Genomic DNA, 24,002 nt, shown 5'->3' on the forward strand with positions numbered 1-24,002 from the left:
TATTATTGTTGTTTTTTTTTTAAGCATACGTGTACAAACGCAGCATCATCCCCTCATTGTTTTTCTGTATAACGATAATAATGGAAGCAAATAAATGCCTCACACTCCTTAATGTAGTTGTAATGTAATTTATTATATTGTATTTCATTTCATTTTATTCTGATTGTTACATAAGTCACAGATTTATTTGTATATTATATTTTGATTCGGTTATAAAGAGTATAATTGTGAAGCACCCAGAATAAACCACACAGTGTTCATGCAACATTTTTATTGCAGGAAAAAGGTACAAAAATGTTTACACACACAGCTGTCTGAAAGATCCGCATGAGAAGTGAGCGCGCCCATACCAATCAGAGCGCAGAGTACTGCAGAGTATTTTTTTTTGTATTTAGTATTTTTAAAGGTGCTACTGGTTTGTGGCAGAACAGGTCTTGATGTCGCTTGGGTTTCTATCCCCTTTGATTTCTTTATCTACGATACAAGGAAATAAAACAATGTTTACCATTTAACTTCTATATCTGTAATTTATATTCAACGACATAAATACTCTCATTTTCTCACCTTGCACACTGCTCGAGATCAGTTTATATTTTGGTCCCTGTGGCGAAATCGCAATAATAGCGGGCTTAACCTCCATACATTCTGGAAAACAGGCGCCATTTTGGTTATTATAACGGTACAGGTATGTGCCCAAAGCATTTAGTTATCTACACATGTTCACTGAAATACCTTCGTGTAGAACTTCTTTAGTATGTTTTTCTTTTTCAATTTTTTCTTGTTTGCTAACAGGTGTAACATTAGTGGTATCAGTGGTATCTAAACAGGCCTTCTCACCGTTAATTCTTCGTTCTGACATAAAAAAAATAGGTTACAAATTAGTTTACATTGCTTTATGTGACACTAGAATGAAATAAAGTCCTTCTAACAGGTATACTACACTTGCTACTGACCTTTTTTAATGTCGTTGTCGTCCTGGTCCGATACTTTGACCATCATCTCCACCTCTCTTGGGCTCATTGGATTTTCTCTTTGCTCTTCTTGAGTATCTCCATCCCCCACCTTAACTTTTCCAACATTTTTTGGCCCTTCCAGCACCATCTCTGACTCTGTCTCCGTCTCCATAGCTGCAACCCCCACTGACACCTTCTCCTCACCCGCAACCCCCACTGACACCTTCTCCTCACACGCAACCCCCACTGACACCTTCTCCTCAGCCTTAACACCCACTGACACTTGCTCACTCACCATCTTCTGACGCTCCTCGGCGCCAAACAGGTTCCTCTGTCATTTTATACACTCAGACATGGGCGTTTGTTTCTGCTGTGGACCAATCAGCGATGATGCACGCCGAGAATGGAGCATCCCATTACATACGAAGGGATTTTATTATTAGGGAATATTCATTGCATTGCACTTTAGCAGTTTAATGTTTTTCTAAATTTTATGTATGTTACTAAACTTCTATTTTATAGGAATAAATGAAGAGACAATGTTTCCTTCTCTTTTTATGCAGCTTTGGGTGTTAACCATAGCAAAAGCTCTGCCCCTTTATGCTAATGTATTTGGTATCTTGTAACATTTCCCGCAAATGTTGCTGCAGTGTGTACGAATTTAAAATCATTGCTCACGACAACATGGCTGTAAAAAGTCGCTAAAGGGACGTCCGCTCTTCCCTTTATCGTCCTAAACAAGGCTAGTGTGTATGCAGTCCATGGACCGAGCGATCGGACCATCGATCGCATGTAAAATCGCTCGGCATAAAAAGTTGGTCGAAATTTCTGTATTGTGTACCCAGCTTAAGATTTAGTTAAGATCAATTAACACACTCTGGAAACCGTTAACAGTACATCCTTAAATGCATTTTCTTAGCTTTTGAGTAATGATATCATTGTTAACCATTGATGCTAAATTGTCAATTAGAAAGTACTGTAAAGTATTAGCTGTGGAGCCGTCATCACACCTTATTGGTGACAATTTAGCATGCATGGGATAATTGATGACATCACAATTGCATCATGGTATTCCACCATTTATGGCATCACAGAATGCTATCATAATATAATGAAATTCCATCAAATTATGACCGAATACATGACTTCACAATCTTGAATCAGTGCACTCATGATTTGACATTGTACATCATGGCATGACATAATATGATATTATCAATGTCAACATTGCATGAAATATATTTTATCCCTTCATGTCATTATGTCATTATTAATTATATTACTTTATTATATCTTTGGTTACATTGGTTGTTATTTAATTGCACCATTTCATAACACTTTTAACAGTTCTGCTGTAATTATTTTTTTTCTTAACTACAGTCCCATTTTGTGTTCTCCATTATTTTGTAAATCCACTTAAATATGCTGTTTCTGAAAATGTACATTGCTGTTGAAATGTGTGTTTATTTTATGTTTATATCCTATACCTACATCTAATAATAGATATTATGTACTCTACTACTAAATTACAGAGTGTACAATAGTGCTGACAGACGGACATAACCGGATATAATTTTCCCTTCCTCCCTTCAGCCATTAAAGTTCCTTATGATGCCACAATACTCCCTCTACTGTCTGAATGTTTCTCTACAGTTAAGCTCTATGTTATTGGCCAGACTGTCTGACAGTCCAGATGTCTGGCATAAAAAAGAGGTGATCAATCTAAAACAATATGGAGTGTCCCATCCACACTCGTACTAATTACTGACACACTAAAAGAAGAAAGTATGCTGTCTTTAATTGTTTTTAATTGATATTTGGACATCAGTTTATTTGGTTCCATTTATGCACATCAACTGACATACTTTATTGATTATTCACTAACTATCATATCACTCTTTATTAATTATATTGATTGGGCCTTCTGACCCTTACATTTGTTTATTTTGAGGGTTGTGGACATCCAACGTGCAATATTCCATGAGATTTCTGGACACACCACGTGAACTTTACTGTAGAATTTCCTAAGGAACAGTCCACATCAAGTCTCCATTGGGACATTTTTGCTATTTGAACTCAGGATTACCTCAATAGTAGTGATGCATCTGATTTCTTCATTTTAGGCCACTGGTTTCTGAGCATTTTGGAATTTTTTTTATATATTTCAGTATACCTTTACTTTGGGTCATTTAATTCTCTGATTTGTATTACTTTAAATGACATTAGAATTTACCGTGCATCATGGTTTATATATGATTGTATGTTTATAGATGTTAAGTATTGATTTTCATATCGGTGTGTCTATATTGTGATATTGGGACATAGAGGTCATTACTTACATTAGACAACATACTTTCTTCTTTTAGTTTGTCATTAATTACTACGAGCATGGATGGGACAATCCATATTGTTTTAGATTGATCACTCCAGGAGGGATACCTTGGTCCTACTGCTGCTGTAGTAATATCGTGTTGTCTGGAATTTTGGGCGCAGTGTAAATATAATTTACATAAAAAAGAGGTGAGACTTTCTAGAAAGCAGTGTGGTCAATTAGAGTTTGACCTAATTTGTACTGATTTTTCAGTGGGGAATGTTTACTTATGGAGAACCAGGTCCATTTATGGCTGTCTGTATAGTGTGGAGCACATGTTTTAGCCCTTCCCTAGAGCTTGAAGTCTTGGGCAATTGCCCTGTTTGCTCCCCTCATATGTTGCCCTGTTTCATAATTAAGACATGTTCACTGGTTTACCGGTGCATGAAATTCTGGCACTTTATACTTTGGGCAACATGATGGCACAGTGGTCAGCATTGTTGCCTTACAGTGCTGGGGTCATGGGTTTGAGTCCAACCCTATCTGTGTGGAATTGTATGTTCTCCCTGTGTTAGCCTGGGTTTTCTCTTGGAGCTGCAGTTTCTTCCCAGACTCCATAAACGTACTGATAAGTTCATTGGCTTCTGATGAAATTATCCCTAGTATATAGATGTAAGCTCCACTGGAGCTTGGAACTGATGTGAAGGGTTAAGTATTCTCTACAAAGCGCTTTATAATATGTAGGCTATATATAAATAAAAATAAAACACTTTGTCAAGGTGGTGACATTACTGAAATTCAGCACTGCACTGAATGCTTCCTTTACCTGGGATGACGAGCAACATCAAACTGCCTTCTTAAACTATGCACATTCATGCAATGTTACTATTATTATATTTTCATTTCCAGGCACATAAATAATAATAGCTGTCTTCATCACAACCACCTACTCTAACAAAATAGTTTTAGACCTATTTCTGCCCTTTGGAATGTCGCAATAATGCTACAGACCTCCCCAACATAGATGTCATTTTCTATTAGGTGTATAACCTCATTAATGTGTTGAAGCAAGTGTGCCCTGGGGATATTTCAGACACTTTCATTGTTGTTCTAAAATTAGAATGCCCTTAAAACTACAGCAGGATAAAAATGTCACTTCTGCTTGATCACATACTGCTTTAGCAGTGCTTTTATTACATGACCACTGACTCGGTTGGTGCTAAAAGCATTGCTTTTGTTCACCTAATCTTTACAATATATGTTGTGTCTTTTGAGTTGGTCATGTTATGTGAGCCAGCAACTCTTTATGTACATACTCTATTCCTATTCAGATATATATATTTTTACTGTGCAACTTTACCATTACTTATTAGTAGTATTAAAATTAACTTCATTGTAAAAACATACAGTTGTACTTTTGTTGACTCTTTTGTTTCCTATCAACTGCTGGAAATCAGAGAATAAGGGGTCTATTTATGAGCCATAACATTTTCTGTTTGTTACTGGTCATTTATTATCGCAATGGAAAAAAAATATTTAACATTCGTATTTATTAAAATTGACCAACCGGGACACTTGTTCCTATAGGAGCTATCTTCACATGACGTTAGCAATCAGGGACAAGCTCTGAAAAGTTAAGTATTTTGGAACTTGGTAAATAGGTCCAGATCACAGTCTGCATTGAGAATAGCAAGGGCTGTGGTACTTTGCTTAATGCAAGAGTCACCTGCATATTACTGTTCTTTTATAGCTGACAACAGTATAGTAGGTGATCACAGTAGACATGTTACTCTTCATTCACATTTACGCAAGTGTTTAACTTGAAATTACTATTAGCAAAAATTTTAAGGAGCCCTAAGAAACTCTTCAATTACCTCCCACTCTGTTAACTGCTATATCCCAAAACAATGACCAACACTTCCTTGCACTAATTTCATTTTCATCAATCAGTGGCCGAACTACCTGCACTGCAAGGAGTGTGATCATTGCGAAGCCCAGAGGTGAGAGAAGTGCTTTAATGCCCGGTCACATTGTGACACCTGGTGATGCTGTATATGTTAATAGAGTAATGTGCCCCTTCTGTGAAATACATTAGTAGTCACTTTTAAGTTCTATAGGGCCTGCAGAGTCTCAAAAAGGCCCCTTGCCTTTATACAGGTCACAGAAGTCAGATGTCTTCTCCTATCCTTATATTTCACAATAAGGGGTTTATTATTCTTTATAATACAACCATTTAGTTTAAAAAAAACACACTTACAGATACTCTGGATGTCATTTTTAATGTGCAAAATGGCAGAGGAGCAGAGTAAAGTCATCTTTGGTGATGTAACAAGCCTCTTTCTGGATCGGTGCACCTAGATTTTCACCAAAGTACATTGGTTCATGGAGCATTTGTGGAGGTGTACAAGTTTGCCCAGGCCGATGGGAGCAAATGGTTTTCCTTGCAAAGTAGAATTTACAGACAGTGCAAAAACAAAGTTTCATGTGCAGAGCCAGATTTAAATGAGTTAAAGAGGTAGGGTGCATTTTTAGGGGTGTTTATTACTTTTCAGAAAGGAGCATAGTAATTTCGAACTAGACCTTGCCCAGAAATTTATCATCGAACATCAGTGCATTATCCTTTTGCACTGCAGAAGTGCTAAATTCAAAGGGTTTTTCGAGCAATGTAGTAAAAAGCTTCTAACATACAAAAGTGTCACATGTAGTAAAGAGATCCCTGATGTCCTGTCACTATTATAATTTATTTTAGCCACAAAAAGAATGAAAGCCGAAAAGTAGGCAAACTGGGAGAAGAATGAAATGGGCGGAATCCTTGCATATTCAGTTTTAAAAATAAAAGTATTCTTTTGTTGTAAAGAGACATAACTGACCTGGTTACATTTTCTATAATCTGTTTTCTATTACATCAAATCTAATGCATATAATTGCGTGTGTGTGTGTCTATGTGTATATGTTAATAGTGAGAGTGTGTGTGTACAATGGAAGAATGTGCATATGAGACAGTGTGAAGGAGAGAGGATAGACCACATTGCATAGTAAGATGGAGAAACAGACAAAAGACAACATTACATAATGAAGACCAGACCGCATGGCCCTGGCTCTGCTACAAACACAACACACAGGTCTCTCACATGGCTCACACTGGAACCATTTTGTCCTCTCGGTTTTTTCAGCACTAAACTGCAATGCACAATCCATAATATAGTTCATCATCATCATCATCATCATTTATTTATATAGCGCCAACATATTCCGTAGCGCTTTACAATTGGGGACAAACATAATAAACTAATAAACAAACTGGGTAAAACAGACAAAGAGGTGAGAAGGTCCTGCTCGCAAGCTTGCAATCTATGGGTTATGTACAGCGCTGTTTTACTTCTCATTTTCTATGCTTAACAGTTTTTCACAGTTCACCCAGTGGGCAGAGTCTCAGTACAGGATGCCTTGATCTTAAGACATGTTAATTAAGCAGCTCCTATTTCTTACACCAGAAAAACTAGTTTATTAAAGGGGAAGATCTGTGATATCTTGCACCAAGGCGCGCGATTGCTGCGTCAGTAATACTGCGCAGGTACGGTTCATGTCTGAAAACACAGCAGGCATCAAGTAATTAGCTACTGCGCATGTGCAGTCTGCATTTCAAAACACGCAAATTCACACTGCACTGCAATGATTTCATCACGGTGGTGTGTTCAGGAGCGATCGCTCTTTCACACTACCAAAACTCTTATTCACTATTTTATCATCTTCCGCCTTGACTACTGCAACTTCCTGCCATCTGGCAGTCCGCTTAATCATTTATCCCTGCTTCAGGCCATTTTAAATGCTGAAGCAAGACTGTTCTTTCTCTCTCGCTGCTTCGCATCTGCTCCACCCCTTTGGGTTCCAGTGTCCTCCAGAATCCAATTCAAATTGCTCACCCTTACCTACAAAGTCCCAGACAACTTCACCCATTTATACATCTCAAATCCCATCTCAAAATACTCTCCCTCTGGTAACCACCTGACTCCCGCCTAGAAGACTCCTCAAGTGCCGCTACCCACTTATAGAATTCCCTACCACATCTGATCAAACTATCCCACAGCCAAGTTTTGAGAAAAGTGGGGTGGATAAGGAGAGACAGGTTGGGGGTTACAGGACTAGTAGGAGGGAGCAGTTAAAAAGATTGGTGAGATGCCTGACATTGTCAAGCTTCTTGGTGGGCACTGTGTGGGAGGAGGCATGATTTCGCCATCATAATTCGGTAGAAGGCAAGTATGTCCTGCATATTTCAGGTACATGTATGGTCAAATTGGTGATGTTTCCATTGAGCAGTTAGGCCGAGAGCCATATAATAACACAGTGGGCACCTTCAGATCTACGATTGTGGCTAGTTTACTTTGCTTAAACAACAATTTGCTCATCTTCCTTACAGAGAAAACCTGCTTTAGTGTCCGGTCGTAAATGACTGCAACTGTCTTAATAGAGCTATCTTTTAGTACATTGCCTCAATCACAGTAATCCATCCCACTATGTAATTCATCATCCAAATAAAAAATCTAAATAAATGCAAAGGCCCAGGTTCATTTAAGTTAAGTGACATAAATCACAGCACTCTATTCCATGAAGAAAATGATGCTTGATGAGTTTATTGCATTACCTTATGAAAAATGGTGGCCTTCATTGTAGCTACAGTTAGTATTAATGAAATGCAGATGAGCTGATTATATCCTAAAATATATTCATTATATATTCATTAAACTCAGGAAATGTTAGCACTGTGGGAGAATGTAAAATTATATCATGTCTACACCTACCATTAACCTCAATCAATCCCCTTTGATAGTGAGTAGAGGAAAAATAATGATAATACATGGAATATAAAAGATGTGTTCTCAAGTTCTACACTTTTGTTTTAGAAGTCTCTGGAAACTTTTTACATAATTGTATGTGGAATTATATATTTCTATGTAATTATATGAGTGCACACATTATAAATCTTCTCTCACTCTACTAAAGCAAAGTTTCTCAGTGCGTTTAGCATAAACCTGACTGTTCAGATTTACAAAGTGAGAAAGAGTGAAATTTTACTGAAACATATTGCGTTTTGAGTACTACTGTACTGATGTGGTGCCTGGCTCTTGTGGAATGGAAAATTTGCCTTTTTTTTGTATAAATTCACACTGTTTAATATGGCCCCACCCACTTTCATTATGTTACCAGTGGAACTCTTTTCATGTGCTGCCACCCATTGTCATTTTTTGTGGTCTGGACTATTATCTGACAACAAGCTAGCAAGTAGACAGAAATGGCGTTTTTATTACATAAGAACAAAAAAGGCCTTAATAATAAATGAAAAATCTGCATTGGCTAAACTTTGGTAGTTTAGGTCGGTTAGGCAGCTTAGTTAAAATCTACCAATTTCCATTGAAGAAGGTTAATAATAATATAAATCTGCTTTTTATATCCTTTTGGATAATTTAGTAGAACTCTAAACAAAGTATGAGATTACAGTGCTATAGTCATATTTGACAACTAGAAAAAAAAACAGGAGGGGAGGCCAAATGGAAAGTGCAGGGATGCTATTATTGGGTTGCGGATCCAAAATGCCATGATTCACAGCAAATTGCGTCATTGTGCCCCATCCTGCCCACTTCACTAGGAAGTGAGTGGAATCCGGGAGAAAGGCTTGCTCTCCTGAGGGTCTGGGAGAACTACCCGAAATATGGATGGTTCCTGTGCATTCCGGGAGAGAAGGTAAATATGACTGTACATCCTTAACCACAGGTGATTGAATCTAAATGACGGGGCACTTATAAAGTCAGCTGTACTCAAGAATGGAAATTGTGAAACCTGGGGGTAAATGTATCAATCTCCGGTTTTGTCAACTCGCGGGAGTTCGGCGAGATGACAGCTTAAATTTAAAGCGGCGCTGCCTTGTAAAGGGAAACTTCCCTTTACAAGGCATCGCCGCTTTAAAAACCGGAGATTGATACATTTACCCCCTGGACTCTAGAGTTCCTTGAGGACCACAGTTTGGAAACACTGCTGTAGAGGCAAATAAGGTAGTGTAAGCACACACATTTGGTTGTTTCAAATGTGCCAAGTATAGAACAAAATAAGTGAAGATACCTTTGTAAATGGTTTGAATGTAGTAGAGCTTAAGTGATCGCAACATGGAGAGTCCAGGAAATACTGGATCTTTTATATTCACCTTTTAAAGTTCTACTTTTATACATAGTAGATAACTCAATGACTCTATAATAACTTGTAAGATAGTGATTGGTATCTGTTGACCTTATATATTTGTGGGGGGAAAAAAACAAAAAAGCTTTATGAAGTCTGAGTATTTTTGAAAGAGATGAGAGGTTGTTATTGTGCTTAAGTAATGAAAGGAACATAATGGAACACTGAAAATGATTGCTGTATAGCAGTAGTGCAACTCAAGTGGTGCTGCAGTGCACATATGCTGGCCCAAATGGCCCCCATGCTCCATAGCAAATGGGCAAGTATTGCCGCACCCCCAAAAAACTATTTTGATATGAGGGTCGATGATTGCGTGTTACCCCACTTTATAAGTTAAGCACTATTCACTTAATATGACATAAGTTTCAGATCAGCATTCGTAAATCTCCATAATACAGGGTGTTGCTGGAAATAGTTTAATATGAATAGCCTTGATTTTTCCATAGCATTTGGTACAATTTACATCTAGATGTTTTCAAATGTATTTAATGTACTGTTTTAAAAGCTATTTCTCTCCACTCTGTGTTTTTGTGTGTGTAGGTTCTCTTGTGCTTCAGTCTTTTATAATTTTCTTGTAAGTCTTAAACGCCTCATAAATCTGTATTTTATTTGCACCCTCTGATTGGTATTTCAAGGTTGTTGCTACCTTACTGAATACCTCAGAGGAATGGTTCCTTGTGGAAGAAGTAAATCACTGCAATATACTGTGAATTGTGGGGTGAAAGCCACGCTTTCAAATCCTTATAAAGGAAAAGCAGTCGTTCTGAAAATAGTTTGTATTTTTTTTCTCTTGCTACTTCTACATGAAATTACAGCTTGTGAGAGATGACAAATTGACAGCTTCAGAAAGTGCAGCCTTCAGTCATATATCGGGCAGCCACTGCAGCATCTGTTGTTTTTCTTTCTTTAGGGGTATGTTGTGTGAGTCTGCAGATATCAACCAGTAAAGTATATTGCTTGTTTTTAAGTCTGTATCTTTTTCTGTATGAAACCCCAATGTGTCCTGCAAAGCTATATAACTCTGCTGCTTTAATATTTTTCTTAATCCAATACCTTTATGAAATTAGTGGTAGAATATGTACGGCTGTGTCTCCTATCTTAGCTTGTAACAGCTGTAGAATTCTATATTGGAAATGTAGATGTGGTATGGTGACACAGTGGTTAGCATTCCTGTCTCAAAGTGCTGAGGTCTCAAAGCGCTGGGGTCATGTGTTCTATTTTGACCAGGGCCCTATCTGTGTGGAGTTTGTATGATCTCCTTGTGTTTCATGAGTTTTCTCCGGGTGCTTCTGTTTCCTCCCAAACTCCAAACATACTGGTCTGTTAATTGTCTTCTGGCAAAATGAACCTGTGTGTGTCTCTATGTGGTACGTAATATAGGTTGTAAGCTCCCCCGAGACGGGGACTAATGTGAGTGATTAAATATTCTCTATAAAGTGCTGTCTAATATGTGTTATATAAATAACTGTTAATAAATAATAGAATTTGAGTGTGGAAACAAACTAATAGTTACATTGTTGTAATCGCTAGCAGTGGCTGATGGTATATAATAAATCACATATGTGTGTCAGGCCCACTGCCTCCATGGATGAATGGGCAAAAGAATGCATTAACATGTGGAACCCGTTGTACAGCGTTGCGGCTGCTGTATGTATGTTCACTGACCCCCGTGTTTTGGATCTGGATTAACTTCGTGTTTTGGTTTTGGTTTTGGCAACACCACCCTTGTGTGTTTTGGTTTTGGATCCATATTTTTTTTCTAAAATCCATATTATTTTTGCTAAAATCACATAATTTTGCTCCCCCCGCCCTACATTATTATTGACATCTATAACACTAATTTCAAGTCATTTGCAGTCAATTTTGACCACCTGACGGGTCACAATATTATTTTCATACACTTTCAAACAAATACTGCAGCAGTTCTTGCCAGTGATAAGAAGAAGGTAATTGTCATGCCTGGGCATAAGACCAAAAAATCCACCTCTTATGTGTGGAATTATTTTTTCCCAAATCCTAACAACAGTTGTCTAGCCATTTGTAGCATTTGTAAAGCCACAGTCAGTAGAGGTAGGGGACCTTAACCATCTAGGAACCTCATCCATGTTACGGCATTTGAAGCGAGTTCATGGAAAACTTTTGTGAAAATCAGAAGTTTATGCTAAAAAATAACAAAATGCCATCCAGCATCAGCTTCCTCCCTTCTCTCAGCTAAATCCCAGCACCTGCAATCTACACCCCCAACACCTTCATCATTAATATCCTCACAAGTGATTGGAGTTAGTCCTGCATCCAGGTTTCTAAGGCAAGATGAATCTGCCCTATCCAGGACTCCTCAGAAGAATCCTTGAGCGTTAGGCTCACTGCTGCTGCTCCTGCTGCTGGGGGTGGATCTTCAACCCAGAAGCAGATCAAGAAGAAGACTACTAGTAGAGTACTAGTAGTTTACAACAATTGACTGTTAATACAATCCTTTTCAAGAGGAAGCAAATATAAAAGCTGTCACCCAAAGCGGATCACAGACGCCATGGTGACTATGCTAGTATTAGATCTGCGTCCAATATCCACTATTAATGCAGCTGGTTTTAGACAGTTACTTGAGGTCTTCTGTCCCCGTTACAAAATTCCATCACAACACCATTTTACTAGAAAAGCTATTCCTCACCTTTACCAGAAGGTTCGTAAAAATTTAATTATTGGGCTACAAAATGCCATTCTACCCACTGTACACTTAACCACAGACATGTGGACAAGCGGAACTGGGTACACTAAAGATTATATGATTGTGACAGCCCACAGGGTTGGTGATTCGCCTTCACCAGCAGGGACAGCAGCAACATGTACCCAAGAACGTCTCATTTTTCAGAGACAGGCTACTCTGTGTATCATCTGCTTCACTAAGAGGCATATTATTATTATTATTATTATTATTATCGTAGATTTGTAAGGCACCACAGTGCAATGTGTGGAAACCACTCGAAGTAGTCACCTGTGAAGAGAGTGCAGACGCTGTTAGCTTGAGTCAAGTGATTCCCTTAATTAGACTTTTTGAAAAACAGCAAGAGAAATTGAAGGAGGAAATGAAACAAATCAATTCCTCTAATTATGTTGGACTTGTAGATTAAGTACTTTATTTGCTTTGCCAAGATTTATCAAATCGAATCATTACATTTTGCCAACTGTGCTTGATCCTTGGTTTAAGAGGTATGTCTTTTCTTTCTTTCTAACTGACCCAGATCTCAAGAGATGCAATGAATTCCTGGTCAGCAAGCTGACAGCTCAAGTGGTACATGACACAATGACGTCTCCTCCTTCAGTTCCTCTGGAAATTGTTGTTAGGAAAAAACTTTGCTTTCCCAAGACACCTAGTGGTGATGCAGATGAGTCTGCACAACATTTTGACATTTGGTCTGGTCTAAAAGAATTGCCCAAAAATCATGACAGCTCTTCCATAAAATGAACTACAAATTCCATGAGGAATGCCATTACCGGCAATTACATCAAAGTATACAGACTTCTGAGATGGTGGGTTCCAGCAGGAATTAATTAGTATTGTTTGAGGATGATGTACACACTGATGAGGGTGAATATGATGACAGTGTAGATTACAGGTGCTGAGATCTAGCTGAGAGAAGGGAGCTAGATGGTGCTGGTATGCTTGGTAATATTTTGGGTAGAATGGCATGTTGCCAATTTTATGTTTCTCTACAGTAAACTTTCACCTTTATTAGAGAGGTTTTTTTTTTCTTTAAAAATGTACAAGCTTTATATTTACATTTTTGTTTTCACTATGCACTTGAACTTAGACTTCAGCGCATGAGGTAGAGGGATTAGTATCGTCATGACTGAGACTGGAGAGTGACGAGAACAATGCCACCCCTCCTGTTTCCTCCTTTAGAAGCCTCTCTGGCCGCTGATGACAGCACCTCCTTCTCACCATCGATCAGAAAACCGTGACAAAACCGATGCTTCCTTAGCCTCTCAGGCCACAGTTAACAATGCGCCTTAACGCATTTCGTCTATGACAGACTTTATCAAAAAGGTGAAATAAAGTCTGTCATAGATGAAACACATTAAGGGAGCATCGGTTCTTCGTGTTTTCCAATTGGTGGCTAAAAAGGAGGCATTGTTAACTGTGGCCTGAGAGGCTAAGGAAGCATCGGTTTTCTCACGGTTTTCTGATCGATGGTGAGAAGGAGGTGGTGTTATCAGCGGACGTTCCGGACATCCTTGTACGGCCTGAACAGAGGAAAATGTGATGAAAATTCATCAAGCCATTCTGGAAGATCGCCGTCGAACCATTGATGAACTCATGGAGTGGATTGGGATTTCATGGAGTTCCTGTCAGCGAATTTTAAATGAGGACTTGGGCATGAAATGAGTTGCAGCAAAATTCGTGCCCTGTGTGCTTGCCGTTAACCAGAGAGACTTTAAAGGAACACTTGGAAACTTACCCTGATTTGTTTTAAAAAGTTATAACAGGAGATGAATCTTGGTGCTACGATTACGATCCAGAAACAAAATAGCCATCAAGCCAATGGAAAACTCCCACTTCTCCTCGTCCCAAAAAACACAACAAGTGAAGTCAAATGTGAAAACAATGTTCATTTGTTTCTTATATTTGAGAGGGATTGCGCACTCAGAATTTGTACCCCAGGGTCAAACAGTCATCCAAAGATTTTATTTGGAAATTTTGAAAAGGTTGTGTCAAGATTTGAGGAAAAAATGTCCTGATTTGTGGCAAACAAGTGACTGGTTCTTCCATCATGATAACTCACCTGCCCACACAGCGATGTGTGTTAAGCAATTTTTATCCAAAAACAACATGATACCTTTGCCTCACCCACTGCATTCACCCAGGGCCGGTGCTAGGGTCCATGGCGCCCTATGCATTTTTACAAAATCGGCGCAAGACCCCCCCCCCCCCCCCCCGCAAAAATCGGCGCCCTCCTCCCCCCTCACCCCATCTTTCCTTACCTTGTCTCACCACCGCCGCCTCTCTGCTCCGTCTCCTCCCCTCCACTCACTGACACTAGTGAGTGGAGGGGAGGAGACGGAGCAGAGAGGCGGCGGTGGTGAGCAATAGCCTCTTCCCCCCTCCCCGTGCATCTGAATGCTGTGCGGCGGCCGTGACAGGTATGGTCAGCGGTCGCCGCACAGTTTTAAAGTTATTTACCATTCTGTGGCGCCCTCCAGGCACCCTCCAGAGCCCGGCGCCCTAGGCAAGTGCCTAACCTTGCCTAATGGGAGCGCCGGGCCTGCATTCACCCGATCTTGCCCCGTGCAACTTTTTCTTAATTTCTTCGGATGAAAAAAACCCATAAAGGAAAACGTTTTGCTGATATTGAAGAGGTGAAACAAAAAAGGCAAAAGTACTAAAAGGCAGCAACGACGATGAGTTTAAAAAATGTTTTGAGCAATGGAAAAAACGTTTGGACAAATGCATTGATTCAAGTGGAGAGTACTTTGCAGGTGACTGAAGTTTTAAAATGTACAAATAAATACACAATTTTTTATAAATTGATTCTGGTTTCTTTTGGGTACCCCCTCGTATGTATATGTATATGTATGTATATATATATATATAAATATATATATATAGCAACCTTGTTTTATAATGCAATAAATTGCTCTTGTCCTTGCTTGATGATCTCTACTTATCTCCTTAACCTGCTGAAATTTGCTCTGTACACAGACCACCCTACCGGTTTTCTCAATCTCTGCTGTTACATCTCTGTTCTAGCAGTGTTTGAAGATCATTGGTAGATGAGGTCACCCCCATCTACTAATCTGCCACACCTTCATGGGCCATCTGGCAAGTTGCTGTATGTGTCTGTAGAGTATTATCTCGAATAATGGGTGAGATTGTATGTGAGGAGGCTGATAGTAATTCCACCCACACTGCTCAACTGCAGTCTACATAAGACACACTGGGAGAAGAAAATCACTGAACACAAGTGGGACACACCTTGAGAGTCACTCATGGGATTTGGTTATTTGGAGTGCTGGGCAGGCAGGGAGCCATCCTGCACCAGTCACAATACAAATTCTATGAGCTATCCATTATACCTGTGATTTGAACTAACAGCATTGGTGCTCCCACACCAGACTCCAAAAGCTGCGGCTCTCATGGGCGGTAAATTTGGGAGACACTTAAAACATGAACTTCGTCCATCTGTTATTACGGGGAGAGAGGATCAGCTCCCCACTAGCTCAAAATACCAGAATCCTCACTAGAATGAAAGGCAAGTGTAGTCCATGGTTCAAATATCACACTTAAAATTAACAAGTAAGCAGTCATCATTAATTGTCATCTGTGTATGTGTATATATATATATATATATATATTGTGGCAAGAGCCCGCTACTGCAGAACACACGCGTACAACTTATTCCTTTTTATGGTTCTTTATTGTCAGGATGGTAATAATGTTTTGACACCGTATACTTGCACAGCAATTATGGAGACCCTCAACGCTTACTATACATAGTCCAGCTCTCTGTCCAGATCAGCCAGCTAGCCCAGCGTTGATCTCCCTGAACAATGAAACAAGCAGGGTTTTATACCTGACACTCCTCCCACAGGCCTAGCTTGATGGACAGGTGACACACCACCTTCTCTTTAAAAGGAAACACCCATCCCTGGCTCTGTTTAGACTATCAGACCCACCCTGTCTGTTTGCTGAGAGGAAGCAGCTTTTAAATCATGTAAGTAAACCAATTTTAAACTACACATATGTTTTTACCTAGTTTAATCTCCACCTAGGTACATAACTGTGCCAATGTTTTACTCCACTTCCCTGCTTTCTCTGCATATTGCCAGCTAAATGCCTCCTTTTGTTACAATATATATATATATATATATATATATATATATATATATATATATATATAAAGTTGTTAACGTTTAGATACTCAAATTAACTAAATGTTGGCATGACTACTTTCATGTCAAGTATGTATGTTCAGATGAACAGATACAAGCTGGTTTATCATTTATTATTACTGGCATATCACGTCTGTAATGCTGTTAAATCTAAATTATTGAAAATATCACTGGAAATCTTAAACTTGGGATGCTTATTTTCCTAGATATCAGGTGTTTGTCTAATTTCTTCGAATATGAGCACTTTGAGTTACAGTTTTCTTGTGGTTGTTTCATATACATGAGGAGTGGTCCTGTGCCAGTTGTCCAACATTAATTGAATAAAAAACATAACTTTAATTTCTACTCAATGCCCCATTTTGACTAAAACCAGCCCTGCACAGAATTTCTTTTACACATAAAAGCCCAGACATCTGCACTGAACTGTACTGTATGTTCTCTTTGAACACTCTGAAATATTGATTATTGACTTTAGGCTTTCAATGACAGCTGGGACCCAGTTTGGTGGCATGCATTGCAGAGCATGACTTTTATAATTAGCGCTTAATGTTGTCAAGGGGCAAAGCCCTCCCACCACCAATGTATGTCTACAGACAACGGTTAGGAACACTTTAAACATTTAGCCTTGTTATTTAGTTACTTAGTTATTATACTTTGTTTTTGATCCTCAGAAAGGCAAAAAGAAAACCCATAAAGCATGTTTTGCCTTAAGAGGGGAAAAATTATTTCTTGACTACATACTCGCAATCAGAAAATTGGCTGGATCGACATACATGTTTTTTTTACAATGACATGTAGGTTCTGTTTTGCTAAGATGGCAATGTTTTATTAAAATTGTGCACAATAACCTACCCTTACTTGAAGGAATTACAGTTTCATCATTGACACCCAAGGTTATTTGTCTATTAGGTTAGTTAGACTGTTAAATTCCCTAAACATGGAGGTGGTGATGATAGATTTATTAATTGGATTTAAAAATAGCTTCAATGTATTGAGAAAAAAATCTATCTACAGCTTTTGTCTAGCTCTGATTTTCCAGAGGTTGTTGATTCCTGTAAATCCAAGATCTTTTGTTCTGTATAGTATGTTAATATTATAATATGCTTATATTCAATCTATTGTATACATATTTTGGTTTGGTGGATGTTTTTCTCCTTTATAGAACATTTCTTACAACTTTGATGTTGTATATTTGCAATTCCCAGTGAAGCTATAAACACAATTAGATTATGTTGTCTTTTATATATTGAAAACTGCATTTACAATTGTCTTATTTAGTATTCTGAAGTGTTTTACAATAGTTTAAAACTTAAATGTGATTTTTTAAAAAATGTAATTTTATAAAATTAAGCAATGTTTTTAAACCTCACACATTTTAAAACACACTGACATTTTCTACAGTCTTAATTTAATTTTACATTCAAAGGATCAATCTGGTGAATGAAGTGTAATAGAGCAATTTGATTACATTTTTAGCCAAAAGGACAAATTATTTTAATACAGATAAGTCACAGGCTAATCTTGTGCAATTACTTGGCCAGAAAAGTTTGGATTTTCCAATGACATCAGTGAAAGTGAACATTGGAGGAACAATGCATTTGGCAAGCTTGTGAGTCAAGAGTTAAAAATGTGCCATTCAGTTCAATTCATAATTTAAAATATTTTTGTCTAAATCTGTTCAGCAGGTATAACTTGTGTTTTGGTTTCCTTTCTTAGCTGCCATCAGACGATCCTGAAATCTATGAAAACTCATCACAGTGTTTGTCACTGATGGTCCAACTCTATGGTGGAGACAGCCAGGACAGTATGACCTCAGACAACATGGAGAGCTTTGCTCAAGTTCTTCTGTGTAAGAGAGAACCCAAGCAGCGAAAGCTACTACTAAGGGTAATTAAAAGGCTGGTAAGTAAATGGGAAACCTGTTTGTTTTAAACCTTACATAGATTTCAAATAAATGTTGTTGTTCATAACCATGTTCACTATGTTTTACAACTCCGATGTAATTAGAAATTACCCTATGGCAGAATTGTGACGGTACCTAGTCTACTCTCAAGTTTCCCTCCTTTTTTAACTCTCGCACGTCTCCATCTGTAAACAATAATACTGTAATCTATTACTAATTATCATCTCACAAGGATGTGTATGTATGTAAAAAAAAATAAAAAAATGCACAGAGCAAATCTGGGCTGATGTAGAATTAGAACAAACCAACCCAGTTTAAGGCAGGTCCATAAGCAGAATTAAGGTGATTTGCCTTCACTACAAATGGGATAGTCAGACATAGGTGTTAGTGCTAATATTAAATCCAGACAGGCATCAGTTAAATAAATCCATTAGAACTTAGAACTGTTGTTAGAAAATTAAGGCATAATAGTTCATGACATCACAGAGCAGTAATCATCTGACCAGTCATTTGGGACATTAAACAGATCATCACTGAGCAATGGAGCAATGCAAGACAAAATAAATCCTGTTTAATACGTACAAAAGCAGTAAGATAAATATGTATGATCTGCTATGTCGGTAGTTACATCTTTAATTACACTTAGTAACCTTAATAAGCCAGAAATGCGTTGACAGCTGTCATTAAAGTTTAGTTTTCCTTCTCTAACAATGTCAACTCTTTTCAAACTGGTGGTCACTGAGACAGTGTTGTATAGTTTACAGCCTTCGCAGTGTTATCTACTACACATTATTGTGTTATTTTGTAAGATACAGTGTGTAGCTGACATGTAGCTCTTACCGTGCTGCATCATGAATGATGCTAAATGTATCATCATAAATCTTCAAGGATAAGTGCATGTTCTATTGTTTATAACAAGTGAATAAATAATTACTTTTGAAATATAAAAAATGGGTGGGACATTTGCATGCAAACTCATCACAGTGTTGTCATTGAACTCAGCTCCGTAAGCCTGGACGTTAATTTTATTTTTATATTGCTTGTTTTGCTTTTGATACCAAAATACGTTAATTATTTAAATGACCTTCAGACATAAATAAATCCATATTTGACTTATGTGACTTTTTATCCCGATCTCAAGTGATGTTAAATACTTTCATGTCCAAAAAAATAAAAGTATTATAGGAGTTATACCGATCTCAAGAAGAAACACCGGTTTTACTGCTTCCTCTGTGCATGTACTGTCTGCTCTGGTTATAATATCTGATGTGTTGTACCAGGACAACTTACTAGCCCTTTTATAGCAATGAGTTATGTTACTGCCTTCTGTTGCAGTGTACCTACGATAAAGGTGCACATGAAAGTAGCTCTCATAAAGTGCTTTGCAAACAGGTATTATTGTGTACCACAGAGATTGGTTAAATTGCAGTGTTGACAGGCAAATGTAATAAGAAAGAATTTTATCCTCCCTGGAATTTTGTGAAGAACAGAACTCTGCTAGTAAGACATTTGTATATTACATCTTTTATAATGGTTTTAAAAAGAAGCCATTACATTGTAATGTGTCCAGTAAACTACATCATAAGTTTATAACAAATGTAATCAGCATGTTAATGTTCAGTTCTACAGCCTGTGCTTTGTACTTTTATGTTAACATGGCAGATTTGCTTTCAAATATAAGTAGGTATATAATTCTTTTTTTGTACTTTTTGTTACACGAAAGCCAATAGAACCCATCATTACCCTGGATATTTTAAGTTACATGTTCCGTGTAGGGAACTTTCTGTTGGAATGTTCATCATTTGAATTTTTAAGTTCCCATTCAGTGAATGGAAGATTTAAAGAACAATATTTTTCTTCACTGTTGTTATCCAGTAATCACTGAGAAGTGTATACTCTGCACAAATACAACAAGTACTAGTATTCTGTATCAGGTTATTCAATTTTACCCTGATGATCAACGAATTGCAGTAATATATGGATAGAATATGAGATGTTCATCATAACAACCACATAACATTGTAAGTGCTTTGTTCTTTCCAGATAACAAGATGAGCATTTGCAAGACCAATACTTATACTTATATGAGATATTGTGTAAAATACAGATGAACTAATTATGCTACAGTAGATGAAGGTTATTCTCCAAAATTATTTTTAGCTTACTAAAAAGGTTTTCTAATACATTGCCCTTCGTTTTGTGCTCTATATCTATCCGCAATCAAATCATGGGGAATAACATATTTTATCACAACTATATTTTCTTTCTTACACAGCTCTCTTCCAGTCAGTAACTAAAGGTAAGATTGCCTCAGGCAGTATGGGGTTAGTTACTATGTGTTTTAAAGTAGCAACTCCCATGGCTCATCATCCACAGAATTGCCATCAGTTTTTTGCTTTGTTCTATGGTGTAGGTCACAGGTATGCATCCTATAATTCCACAACAACTTGAGGGTCTGAGGTTGTTAGTTCTTGGTTCTAGTCATCCTACTGTCAACATGCAATCAGAACCCTTTAGACAGTGCCCCCTTTCTGTTCAAACCAAATCCTGAGCAGCCCAAACCATTATAGCTGAGACTGGATAGGTACGATATGGTGACAATGAAAATGCCGACATTCAGGATGTTGACACAGGTTTAAGGCCAACATTCAGAATGTCAACATGTTCATTATGTCTCCACAGTTAAAATGTCGACAATGTCAATGTCGACAGTGTTAGAGCTTAAGACACCCCCCCTCAAACAGTGTAAGACAATGCAAACACTACCGCAGTATACAGAGGAAAATATCAACATTTCTGAGGTCGTGGGAAATCCACTTATTATAAATAGGGATGTTCACTGATTCCTGTGTTTTTTATTTTAGTTTTGGTTTTGGATCTGTATTACATTTGTGTTTTAGTTTTGGCAAAACTGCCCTCATTTATTTTTTTTTTGGTTCTGTATTTTTTAAAAATATTGCTAAAATAAGCTAAAATCACATAATTTGGCTCTTTTTTGGTTCCTACATTATTATCAACCTCAGTAACACTAATAATCGAGCTGGCTGGATGTTAAGCGACTGAGCAACGGCACAAACATACTGCAGTTCATAGCACATCTAGGAAACATTGCCACACAGCAGTGACACAAATTAAATGTCTTTGGGAATGCCCACCCACCCTTGTGGTGGATTTTAAAAAGGACATGTACAGTTTAATAAACCAAGCACTTCAGCAATAAGAACTGCCACTTTTGTGGCTGAAGTGCTTGGTTTGTTTGGGCCCCCACAAAACAAGCTAACTATGGGCTTAATGCAGCTAAGCTAACAGTGCTGTCAATGAACTCTACAGTGGCAAGATGTTGTACATCCTCCTCCCACAATATTAATTTATCTCCGCTGGAATCCTCAATTACAGAATTCTCTGTACTTTGATGTAATTGTCGTTAAAGGCCTTCCTCATGGAATTTGAAGTTCATTTTGATGAACATCATCTTTTCCACATTTTTTGCAAGTAGCCTCCTACGCCGATCACTGACAAGTACACACTTTAGAATGGGAAGCTTAGGTGTTGCAAAGCGAGTTTGTACATGGGTCTCCAAATTGCCTTTTTTTCCTCCTAGTATGTAAAGTGACTGACGTGTATATTTGTACGCTGTTGTTAAAATAATCCTCCACCATTCTTTGATTCTTTGGATGTTGATAGTAGGATCAGGTGGAGTTACAACATAGGTGTCACGATTTTTGGGCAATTCGTTTAGACCAGACTAGGGGGTAAATGTATCAAGCTGAGAGTTTTCCGGCGGGTTTGAAAAACCAATCAGATTTTAGCTATCCTTTATTTAGTACATTCTACAAAATGATAGCTAGAATCTGATTGGTTGCTATAGGCAACATCTCCAACTTTGAAAACCGCATGAAAACTCTCAACTTGATATATTTACCCCCAGATGTTAAAATGTTGTGCTGACTCATCTGCATCATCCCTGTGTGTCTTTGAAAATATAAGTTTTTTCCAAGCAGCAGTTGCCTAAGAAACTAAAGGAGGAGACGTTGTTGTGTCATGTACCACTTGTGCTGTCAACTTGCTCACCAGGAGTTCAATGCATCTCTTCAAATATGGGTCAGTTAGAAATAAAAAGAAAACATAGCTCTTAAACCTAGGATCAAGTACAGTTGCCAAAATGTAGTTATCAGATTTCAATATGGTGATAACTCTTGGATCCTGGTGAAGCGAATAAAGTACTTGATCTACAAGTCCGACATACTTAGCGGAATTGCTTTGTTTCATCTCCTTTATTATTTATTGGGCTGCCTTTCCAAAAGTCTAATTAATGGAATCACTTGACTCAAGCTAGCAGTGTCTGAACTTACTTCACAGGTGACTGCTTAGATTGGTTTCAGCACCTTGCACAGCACAGAACGTATTCTTCACTGTGCTGGAGTAAAGTGCATTCCCCATCCTTTTCCAATGTCATGGCTTGTGGAGTAAGCGTGGATGGCTTTTCTCTGTTCCCCCATCCTCTGAAGCATATACAGGGTGGAATTCCACCTTGTTATCACCTCTTGCTTCAGTTGGTGACAGGGCGAATTAAATTGTTGTTGCAGCTGCTGCAATTTCCTTGATGCTGTTGCCGAATGTCGAAAATGTCCCAAAAATTTTCGGCCCATAGACAGTGACTCCTGCATGTCCTTGTCATTTTTTAAAAAGCTCTCTACCACCAAGTTGATTGTGTGATGGAATTCACCGAACTGTAATGCGCTCACAATATTGGTGGCATTATCAGAAATCCCATATCCTGAGGAGACTCCAAGCAGCATAAGCCATGTTGCAATGGTATGCCTTAGTTTTTCTAACAGGTTGTCAGCAATATGCCTCTTAGTAAAGCCAGTGATAAAGCCTGCCTCTGAAAGATCTGTCATTGTTTGGTAGATGCTGCTGCTGTTCCTATTGCTGAACACGATTCACCAACCCTGTGGTATGTCACAGTCATATAATCTTTGCCCAGTTATGCTTGTCCACATATCTGTGGTTAAGTGTACAGTGGGTAGAATAGCACTTTGTAGCCCAATAATTCAGTTTTTTTTAACTTTCTGGTACAATTGAGAATTGCTTGTCTAGACAATTGTTGTAAACTACTGGTAGTCTTCTTCTTGGTCTGTTTCTGGGATTAAGGTCACCCCCCCCCCCCCCCCCCCCGCAGCAGCAGGCCTAGTGCTCAAACATTCTTCAAAGCTGGATAAGGGAGGAGTCATCTAGCCTTAGCAACTTGGATGCAGGACTAACTCCGATCCCTAGTAAGGATATTGATGAGGAAGGTGTTGTCGGTATAGATTGCAGGTGCTGGGATCTAGCTGAGAGACGGGAGCTAGCTGATGCTGGACTGCTTGTTGTTATTTTTTTAGCATAAGTTTATGATTTTCCCAAAAGCTTTCCATGAACTCTCTTCAAATGGCGTAACATCGATGATTTTCCTAGATGGTACCTACTTCTACTGACTGTGGCTTTACAAATGGCTGTACAACTGTTTTTTGTAAAAATAATTCCACACATAAGAAGTGGATTTTTTGGTCTTATGCCCAGGCATGACAATTGCCTTCTTTTTATCACTGACAAGAACTGCTTCCACTGGTGCAGGACTTACACAAACAACATCATCAACATCCTCATTAGTGTTGTCGTCCACGACACACTTATATCCCCCACATCCTGTTGCAAATCCAAAGTGACATTCTCAGTTTCT

General features: G+C 38.2%; 1 protein-coding gene across 5 annotated transcripts in view; it reads left to right on the forward strand.

Moving 5' to 3' along the window:
* The window catches only part of ULK4 (unc-51 like kinase 4), a 572,842-nt gene that overhangs the window by 426,119 nt on the left and 122,721 nt on the right, over nt 1-24,002 (forward strand). For all 5 annotated transcript variants that reach the window (XM_075212480.1, XM_075212479.1, XM_075212478.1 and 2 more), the window contains one exon: nt 18,094-18,279. In XM_075212480.1, the coding sequence (XP_075068581.1) occupies nt 18,094-18,279 (186 nt within the window). The remainder of the gene's footprint in view (nt 1-18,093; nt 18,280-24,002) is intronic.

The sequence above is a fragment of the Mixophyes fleayi genome, chromosome 5 (assembly GCF_038048845.1).
Source record: "Mixophyes fleayi isolate aMixFle1 chromosome 5, aMixFle1.hap1, whole genome shotgun sequence".
Classification (NCBI taxonomy): domain Eukaryota; kingdom Metazoa; phylum Chordata; class Amphibia; order Anura; family Limnodynastidae; genus Mixophyes; species Mixophyes fleayi.